Below are 10,627 nucleotides of genomic sequence, written 5' to 3'. Positions count from 1 at the left end.
TGCTCCACGTCGACATGCAGGCTGTGATCCTTGCCAATGGATCCATCACAGACTCAATCCACACCCGGACCGGGCTCAAACAGTGCTTGGTCATTGTCCCAACCCTCTTCTCAATCTCGCCGCCATGCTCCACCTCACAGTCAACAAGCTCCCCGCTGGAGTGGAACTAAACTACAGAACCAGTGTGAACCTACGAAAGCATGGGCTTTACGCTAAACATCTGTAAGACAAAGGTCTTCCACCAGCCTGTCCTCACCGCAGAGCACTGCCCCCCAGTCATCAAGATCCACGGCGCGGCCCTGGACACCATGGACCACTTCCGATATCTCGGGAGCCTCCTATCAACAAGAGCAGGCATCGACGATGAGATCCAACACCGCCTCCAGTGCGCCAGTGCAGCCTTCGGCTGCCTGAGGAAAAGTGTGTTTGAAGACCAGGCCCTCAAAACTGCCATCAAGCTCATGTTCTACAGGGCTGTAGTAATATCTGCCCTCTGTATGGCTCAGAGACATGGATCATGTACAGTAGACACCTCAAGTTGCTGGAGAAATATCACCAACGATGTCTCCGCAAGATCCTATAAATCCCCTTGGAGGAAAGGTGCACCAACATCAGCATCCTCATTCAGGCTAACATCCCCAGCATTGAAGCACTGACCACACTCGATCAGCTCTGCTGGGCAGGCCACATAGTTCGCATGCCAGACACGAGACTCCCAAAGCAAGTGCTCTACTTGGAGCTCCTTCATGGCAAATGAGCCAAAGGTGGGCAGCGGAAACGCTACAAGTACACCCTCAAAGCCTCCCTGATAAAGTGCAACATCCCCACTGACACCTGGGAGTCCCTGGCCCAAGACTGCCCTAAGTGGAGTGAGAGGGCGCTGAGCACCTCGAATCTCAACGCCGAGAGCATGCAGAAATCAAGCGCAGACAGCGGAAAGAGCTTGCGGCAAACCAGTCCCACCCAGCCCTTCCCTGAACAACTATCTGTCCCACCTGTGACAGAGTCTGTGGCTCTTGTATTGGACTGCTCAGCAACCAAAGAACTCACTTCAGGAGTGGAAGCAAGTCTTCCTCGATTCCGAGGGACTGCCTATGATGATTACACCCGTGGACCTTTGAACCCTACTATGAATTGTGCTGCATGTACAGAAAAATAGCTATTCCTGTTTGATGTATCAAATAATAGATGCCAGCATAAGAAATAGAAGCAAGAGTAGGCCATTTGGCCTCTCAAGCCTGCTCTGCCATTCTATAACATCATGTCTGATCTGATCTTGGTCTCAACTCCACTTCCCTGACCGTTCCCCATTGCCCTTATCCTTCAAAAATCTGTCTATCTCCACCTTAAGTATATTCAATGCCGCAGCCTTCACAACTCTGTGGGTAGCGAATTCCAAAGATTTTGATCGTCTGAGAAAGGAAATTCCTCCTCATTTCCCTTTTAAATAGGCGACCCCTTATTTTGAAACTATGCCCCCTAGTTCTAGATTCCTCCATGAGGGGAAACATTTTCTCTGCATCGACCCTGTCAAGCCCCCTCATAATATACATTTCAAGAAGATCACCTCTCATTCTTCTAAATAAGTATAGGCCCAAAACCTGCTCAACCTTTCTTCATGACAACCCCTTCATCCCAGGAATCAACCTCGTGAACCTTTTCTGAGCTGCCGCAAATGCAAGTATATCCTTCCTTAAATAAGGAGATCAAAACTGTAAGTTGTGCTCCAGGTGTGATCTCCTGTGTACAGTTGTAGCAGGACTTCCCTACTTTTGTACTCCATCCCCCTTGCAATGAAAGCCAACATTCCAGTTGCCTTCCTAATTACTTGCTGTACCTAAAAGCTAACTTTTTGTGTTTCATGTACAAGTATCCCCAGATCCCTCTGAACTGCAGTATTTTGTAATCTTTTCCCATTTAAATAATTTTATTTTTTATTTTTAGTACCAAAATGGATAACTGTACATTTTCCCACCATTATACTCCATTTGCCAAATTTTTGCACAAATTTTAGCATATCTATATCCTTTTGCAGATTCATTACATCCTCCTCACAACTTGCTTCCCCATCTTTCTTTGTATCATCAAAAAATCTGGCCACATTACACTCGATCCCTTCATCCAAGTCATTAATATAGATTGTAAATGGTTGAGGCCCCAGCACTGATCCCTGTGGCACCTCACTAGTTACAGTTTGCCAACCTGAGAATGACCCAATTGCATAAGAACATAAGAAATAGGAGCAGGAGTAGGCCATACAGCCCCTCGAGCCTGCTCCCCCATTTAATATGATCATGACTGATCCGTTCATGGACTCAGGTCCACTTCCCTGCCACTCCCCATAACCCCTTATTCCCGGTTAAGAAACTGTCTATCTCTGTCTTAAATTTATTCAATGACCCAGCTTCCACAGCTCTCTAGGCAGTGAATGCCACAGATTTACAACCCTCTGAGAGAAGTAATTCCTCCTCATCTCAGTTTTAAATGGGCGGCCCCTTATTCTAAGATTATGCCCCCTAGTTCTGGTCTCCCCTATCAGTGGAAACATCCTCTCTGCACCTTATCAAGCCCCCTCATAATCTTATACCTTTCAATAAGATCACCTCTCATTCTTTTGAATTTCAATGACTAGAGGCCCAACCTACTCAACCTTTCCTCATAAGTCAACCCCCTCATCTCCGAAATCAACTTAGTGAACCTTCTCTGAACTGCCTCCAAAGCAAGTATATCCTTTCTTAAATATAGAAACCAAAACTGTGCGCAATATTCCAGGTGTGGCCTCACCAATACCCTGTATAACTGTACGAAGATTTCTTTGCTTTTATACTCCATCCCCTTTGCAATAAAGGTCAAGATTCCATTGGCCTTCCTGATCACTTGCTGTACCTGCATACTAACCATTTGTGTTTCATGCACCAGGACCCCCAGGTCCCGCTGTACTGCAGCACATAGCAATTTTTCTCCATTTAAATAATAACTTGCTCTTCGATTTTTTTCTGCCAAATTACATAACCTCACACTTTCCAACATTATACTCCACCTGCCAAATTTTTGCCCACTCACTTAGCCTGTCGACGTCCTTTTGCAGGTTTTTTATGTCTTCCTCACACATTGCTTTTCCTCCCATTTGTGTATCATCAGCAAACCTGGCTACATTACACTCGATCCCATCATCCAAGTCGTTAATATAGATAGTATATAGTTGGGGTCCCAGCACTGATCCCTGCAGCACCCCACTAGTTACTGATTGCGAACCCAAGAATGAACCATTTATCCCAACTCTCTGTTTTCTGTTAGTTAGCCAATCCTCTAACCATGCTAATATATTAATCTAACTCCGTGAGCTTTTATCTTGGCACCTTATCGAATGCCTTCTAGAAAACCAAATACATGACATCTACTGGTTCCCCTTTATCCACCCTGCTCATTACATCCTCAAAGAACTCCAACAAATTTGTCAAACATGATTTCGCTTTCATAAAACCATGCTGACTCTGCTTGACTGTAACATGATTTTCTAAATGTTCTATTACTTTCTTAATAATGGACTCCAGCATTTTCCCAATGGCAGATGTTAGGCTAACTGGTCTATAGTTTCCTGCTTTCTGTCTCCCTCCTTTTTTAAATAGCGGCGTTATGTTTGCAGTTTTCCAATCTGCTGTGACCGTTCTAGAAACCAAGGAATTTTGGTAGATTACAAAAAATGAATCCACTATCTCTGCAGCCACTTCTTTTAAGACCCTAGGATGCAGGCCAGCAGGTCCAGGGGATTTGTCCACCTTTAGTCCCATTAGTTTGCCTAATACTTTTTCTCTAGTGACAGTGATTGTTATAAGTTCCCCCTTCCAATAGCCCCTTGATTATCAATTATTGGGATGCTTTAATGTCTTCTACCATGAAGACTGATACAAAATATTTGTTCAAAGTCTCTGCCATTTCCCTGTTTCCCATTATTAATTCCCCAGTCTCATCCTCTAAGGGACCAACGTTTACTTTTGCTACTCACTTCCTTTTATATACCTGTAGAAGCTCTTACTGTCTATTTTTATATTTCTTGCTAGTTTACTCTCATAAACTATCTTCTCTCTATTCTTTTTTTAGTTGTCCTTTGCTGGTTTCTAAAAAATTTCCAGTCTTTTGTTCTTCACAACATTGTATGCCTTTGTTGTCAATTTGATACCATCTTTTAATTGTTTAGTTAGCCACGGATGGTTCATCCTTCTATTAGAGTCTTTCTTTCTCACTAGAATATATCTTTGCTGAGAGTTATGAAATATCTCCTTAAATGTTTGCCACTGCTTATCTACCGTCTTACCCTTTAATCTATTTTCCCAGTCTACTTTAGCCAATATGTGGACAAAATGGATGTAATTTTGACTGTATGCGATAATGTAACACGGGTAATTTCCATTGACTTCACACTCTGCCTGCTCCACTCTCTGCACCACTTAAATGTTCTAGTAAGCCATTCAGTGCTTGACCAAGCACATGAGTAGAACAACCTTAAAAGACTTGCCGAAAATCAGATTGACTAAGTGCGTCTCATTGCATAAACTTCATAATGTCATTTGTTAAGCGTTTTCCCTGTTAAATTCTAGGGAAACAGATTGTTATATTTGCGGTAATATTATGTAGTAAAAGTGTAGAGTTTTCAGTCCACACCCTCAACCTCGTCATTAAAATAGTGCGCTGGAATAGTAACCTTGTAAGAGTTATGTAAAATATCGTAAATTCATTCTGTATGCCTAAAGAACCAGGCAATTTCAAGTGCAAAGAAAAAGAATTCTATGATTTATGTTGGCTCCGTGTAGGCACATGCAGTGTGTAGAATGTCATTAGACAGTTAACTGAAGAATTCAATCCACTGCTGCTCTGAAAGTGTGTATCAAATCCCACCCCGCAACAGAAGTAGCAATTCAAATATGTTTTAAGTTCCTCCGTCATAATTCATTTCGTCCAGCACTGCGGGTTTCAGCCCTTCAACTTGCCCTGTAATATTCTTCTTTGTAATCTAACCTGTTGATGTTGGAATAGGGCGATATTAATTTTAGTCGCTTGCACAAAATTAGCGGCCCTTAATAATCTAAGACTACTTAACTGGAACTTTATCTCAGTTGACACTCTTTTAACACGATTCTGTTTATGCTTTAGCAATGTGGCATTTCATTTTATTTAGGGCAAATAAAAGCCAATCTCTAACACTGGAATCTATAATGTAGAACAATCTGTATCAACAGTTTCTGAAAGCTCCAGGCTCTTGATAGTCTACCCCCCTTGTAATTGGAGGACCGGCAACCTTCCTGACACAGCAGATTGCATGTTACTTATCATCAGTTTAGATGGTCCAATTGAGTTTTGCGGTTTCATGAACGATTTGCATGGATACGGACACGCGGTAACGCCTCGTTCAGATGGTTGATAAAAAGAAATGGGGAGACAGATAATCGATCCGTTTCACCTGGATACCATCGGCATTTCTGCTCTCGTTTCATTCTTCACAATGTCTGAGTGGCTCGAGGTTTTCACTGTGCTGGTACTTTTCCTATCAGGTAAATATGTTGCCGACGATTCGTTCTTGATTTAACGCGCTGTGAATTACGCTTTATTGCCTAGTATTAGTTAGTGACTGGAGTGTCTGACGTTCACCCCTCTGTTCTTTCATAGGCTTCAACGCGAAAATTACATTAACCCAACCAGGGTCTCTTTCCACTGCCCCGGGAGGAAACGTCGAAATAGATTGCACATTGAAAGGAGTCACCCTGGGAAGCGCTGCTGTATCCTGGTACCAGCAAAAATCTGGGAATGTTCCTCGGTATATCCTGTACCATGCATCCACCACTGGAAACAGAGGCTCTGGTACTCCAGATCGATTCTCCGGGGAGAGTAGATCGTCAACCAACGCTGGATATTTAACCATCAGTCAGGTGCAATCAGACGATGAGGCGAACTACTATTGCTCTGTATGGATTGGCTCCATCAGTGCGCGTATCTTTGGGAGCGGGACCATGCTGACTGTTCTGAGTAAGTAACTTTACTTCGTGCTGTTACAGGAAGAGTCCTTATTCATAATTTTTTCCTCAAATCAGTAAGGTTCTAAACGTTGAAAATCAGGTGTCACAGATGTATGAAGTATACAGCACATGTATTTAAAAGGTAGTACATGCAACAGTCATTGGTATACCTTTCTCTTACACCGTCCATACGACATTCAAATACCGAACCCATTTCACAGATTCACACCGCTCTTAATTTCTCCTTTGGATTATAATCGTTTAATTGTTGTTACTGGAGTTTAAAAGAACGCAGCAGTGTATGTATGGCTAATCCATATTTTACCCCTACCCCTCTTTTTAAGAGGGACCAGATAACTAAAGCCTGTGATGTAGGTTACATTAAAAATCAAGAACTTGTAGTTATATTTCGACTTTCACAACCTCAAAACGATGTATAGAGCTTCATAGGCAATTAATTACTTTTGAAGTGCAGTCAGTGTTGTGATGTAAACGCGGCAGACAATTTGTGCACAGCAAGGTCCCACAAACAGCACAGGGACATAGCAACAGGATTAGGCCATTCAGCCCCCGCGCCTGCTTCACCATTAGATGAGATTTAGGCTGATCTGCGAACTAACTCCATATACCCGCCTTTGGCCCATACCCCTTAATACTTTTGGTTAACAGAAAGCTATCAATTACCGATTTAAAATTAACAATTGATCTTGCATCAATTGCTGTTTTCGGAAGAGAGTTCCAAACTTCGACCATCCTTTGTGTGTAGAAGTGTTTCCTTATTTCACTCCTGAAAGGTGTGCCTCTAATTTTTAGATTATGCCCTCTAGTCCTACAATCTCCAACCAATTTGTCTCTATCTACCTTATCTGTTCCCCTTAATATCTTCAAAAACTTGGATCAGATCACCCCTTAACCTTCTGACTTCTAGGGAATACAATTCTAATTTGTGTTATCTTTCCTTGTAATTTAAGCCCTGAAGTTCGTGTATCATTCTGGAGATCTACGCTGCACTCCATCCAAGACTAATATATTCTTCCTTAAGGTGTGGTGCCCAGAACTGCTCACAGTAATCCAGGTGTGGTCTAACCAGGATTTTGTACAGCTGCAGCATAACTTCTAACCTCTTGAATTCTAGTCTTCTAGATATAAAAGCCAGCATTCCATTAGCCTTTTTGCTTATTTTCTGTACCAATTCATGACATGTTAATGATCTATATACCTGGACCCCCAAGTCTCTTTGGACGTCCACTGTGTTTAAGTTTTCACCATTTAGAAAGTACCCTGCACAATGCTTTTTAGGTCCAAAGTAGATGACCTCACATTGCTCACATTGAAATCCATTTGCCACAGTTTTGTCCATTCACTTAATCTGTCGATATCTCTCTTTAATTTTATGCTTCCATCTGCACTGCCTACAATTCCACCTATCATCGTGTCATCGGCAAATTGGGATTTATGACTTTCTATGCCATCATTTAAGTCGTTAATAAATACTGTGATTAGTTGAGGCCCCAGCACAGATCTCTACAGGACACCACTAGTCACCTCTTATCCCTACTGCCTGTCTCCTGCCGCTCAGCTAATTCCTTAAGCAGACCAATAATTTGCCATCAATTCCATGGGCTTCTATCTTAGTTAACAATCTTCTATGTGGCACTTTATCAAATGCCTTCTGGAAGTCTATAAAATCCATAGGCATTCCCCTGTCCACTACTTTAATCACCTCTTCAAAAAATTCAATCAGGTTTGTCAGGCATGACCTACATTTCACAAATCCATGCTGGCTCTCTCTGATGAACTGAAAATTTGAGGTGTTCAGTCAACCTATCCTTAATTATAGACTCTAGCAATTTCCAGACAACAGATGTTAAGCTAACTGGTCTATAACTCCCTTGTTTCTCTCTCTCGACATTTTTAAACAGCGATTATGAGGCAAATAAACAGATCATCTCTTTTTGGTCACATGTGAGAGTGCAACTCCATCCAAAAGACTATACCTCTGACAGTATTGCACTCTCTCAGTACTGCACTGATTTGTTCATCTGACATTGCGCTTACATCTCTGCAGTGCAGCTTGAACCCACAACTTTTCAGTTCAGTGATGAGTGTGCTACCATTGAAATAAGGCTGACACTATGCAGTAGATCTTGACGTTACGTGATAGCGTCGACAGCCCGTTTTACATCTCTCTTGATTTTTATTTTCATTGAAGTCAATCGTGAGTGGTGTATAAAGCACACAAAGTCAAGATCTACCCACGAGAGTCTTTCTGAAGTCCTTGCAATATTTAGTGCCTAAAACCTGAATTAGTGAGGTCGACACAGGAATGTGTGGGCAGAGGCGTGAGGTGAGATAAGACAATATTATTAAGAGGATGGAAGACAGCTTGCATTAAGTGTTCGTGCTCCGGGATGTCAGTGGTTGAGCTTGGTAATGAGAGTGCAAAATTACATGGAATTGTAGGAAGATTCGAATAAATGTCAGAGTGTAAATGATCTCCACAAAGCGTGTAATGTTTCACGCATAGTTTGTTGCTTTGTCATCAGACCGTTTTGTCATTTTATTGAGCCATTTTAAGAATATAAGAAATAGGAGCAGGAGTAGGCTACAGTGCCCTACAAGCCTGCTCCGCCATTAACTAAGATCATGGTTGATCTTCCATCTCAACGCCACTTTCCCGCTGGATCCCTATATCCCTTGATTCTCAGTCTTGAATATACGCAACACCTAAGCCTCCACAACCCTCTGGGGTGGAGAGTTCCAAATATTCACTTTATAGGAGCAAATCAAATACAATGTGAACAGAGCGGGAGTGTGTGCTGGGATATTTATTTCCCCCACAACACGGTTAGGATTGTAAGTGAAACGCCGGAAGCGCAAAAACTATCCCGGGCAACAAGGCTAGCAAAAGATGAGCGTCCTTTCCCGTTGCATGTTCGCTTTCTTTGGTAGCTTGATGTGTTTTCCCTCTCGAGCTGTATAGAGACTAAATCATAAAATGTAAACGTGCAACAAGACTGAAGTTGGACATTTGATGTAATTGGAGCGTTATTGTTCTGTAGACCTGTCAGGATGTATCGAATATGTGACGGCCTTGATCTAAATATCTCAGGCAATTAGAATTATTATTCGAAATATTGAGCGACATTAACTATTTTCTTTGTGGAAATTACCTGTTGCAAGCCACCAGGAAAAATTCCATAGGCTTTGTGTCGTATTTTAGGGGTTTCCGCCAACGAACAAGCGGGCGACCCACCGCGAAAATCACCCGCAACTGCTTTGTTCCACTATTGCAGTGACCCCTGGTTTATTTTACTCATCTACCTTTAAACTATTTCCCTTTACAGCCCGAGAGCCGTCCAGTCCTTCGGTGATGCTTCTCCCACCGTCATCCGATCAGATCTCTGCAGCAAAGGCGGCGACCCTGATGTGTTTGGTGAATAACTTTTTTCCGGGGTCGGTGGAAGTTTCCTGGAGCGTAGACGGCAAGATCAAGGACACTGGTGTCCAGACAACTCGGGCCGTACGGGAAACCGACCAGACGTACAGTGTGAGCAGTTACTTGACCCTGACCGCCACCGAGTGGAGCTCACACGAAGTGTACACCTGCGGAGTCACACATGAATCTCTCGGGTCTCAACTCAAGCAAAGCATCCAGCGGTCAGGCTGCGAGTGAAAGAGAAAACCCGCCCAGTCGCTGCAAAGTCTTGTATCGAACCAATGGCAGAGACAATTAAAACGACTTCATTTATTTTCTTTGCCTGTAATCCTATATCTGATGTTTTAAATGTATCAGGAATTAACCCTGTATTGTCGATTTAAAATATTGTTTAATACAATTATATTTCATTCGCAGCTGGAGTGAATTTGTCAGTGGTTCTTAATCATAAAGTGGACAGTAATTTTTCTGAAACTACTGCCAGGGAATATTTTAGTTCAGCATTACTCATTGACATCAATTGCAAAAGGATAGTCATCACTTAGAACTTTAAAATTATTTAATTCAACGCAGAATCATTTTCCAGGCCTACGTTTTAAATTATTTTATTATTTGGAAATATTATGTGACATATATAATAGACACTCTTCAGTTTACAGAAGTTAGGATAGAGATCCTGCGCGGTTCTCTGCATCTCCCACCTCAACGTCGCGCGAACAGCCTTTTTCCCGAGGTTTCACCCATCTTCCACTGGAGAACCCACTCGGAAATTCCAAGCAAACATTATCTATAAAATCCACACCATAAATAAAACACACAGATGACTTCATGTTGGTGGGGCTATATTCCACTAGCAATTTCACCTAATAATCGATAGAAGATAAAAGCCTCAACTCCTCAACTAATTTTGCCAATATCAGACAATCATATCATCTTACCCCCGAATATCTAATCTCTTTTAAAGCTCTCTAGTACCTGTCACTGGTAGCCCGGAGATCTGTCTATGCTTTCCTTTATTTTTTTACTCTAAACGTACCTGCCACATATTAATATATTTCTCTCTTTGCATTTCCACTTTAAATACGCTTGGCTCATTAAGTAATTTATATTGCTTTATGATGCTCTCTATATCGAGAGTAAACTGTTTCTCAGGCACAGCATTTGAACAAACTATTTG

At 42.1% G+C, this 10,627-nt stretch overlaps 1 protein-coding gene across 1 annotated transcript; it reads left to right on the top strand.

Annotated features, from left to right (window-relative positions):
* Positions 1-5,500: 5,500 nt before the first annotated feature.
* On the top strand, positions 5,501-9,762 carry LOC139269227 (immunoglobulin lambda-1 light chain-like). The gene is made up of 3 exons (XM_070888318.1): positions 5,501-5,549; positions 5,665-6,021; positions 9,359-9,762. The coding sequence occupies exons 1-3, from the start codon at positions 5,501-5,503 to the stop codon at positions 9,685-9,687; spliced, it is 735 nt and encodes a 244-aa protein (XP_070744419.1). The 3' UTR covers positions 9,688-9,762.
* Positions 9,763-10,627: the final 865 nt, after the last annotated feature.

This window comes from Pristiophorus japonicus, chromosome 8, assembly GCF_044704955.1.
Source record: "Pristiophorus japonicus isolate sPriJap1 chromosome 8, sPriJap1.hap1, whole genome shotgun sequence".
Lineage (NCBI taxonomy): Eukaryota > Metazoa > Chordata > Chondrichthyes > Pristiophoridae > Pristiophorus > Pristiophorus japonicus.
This window is presented reverse-complemented; position numbering and strand designations above follow the sequence as displayed.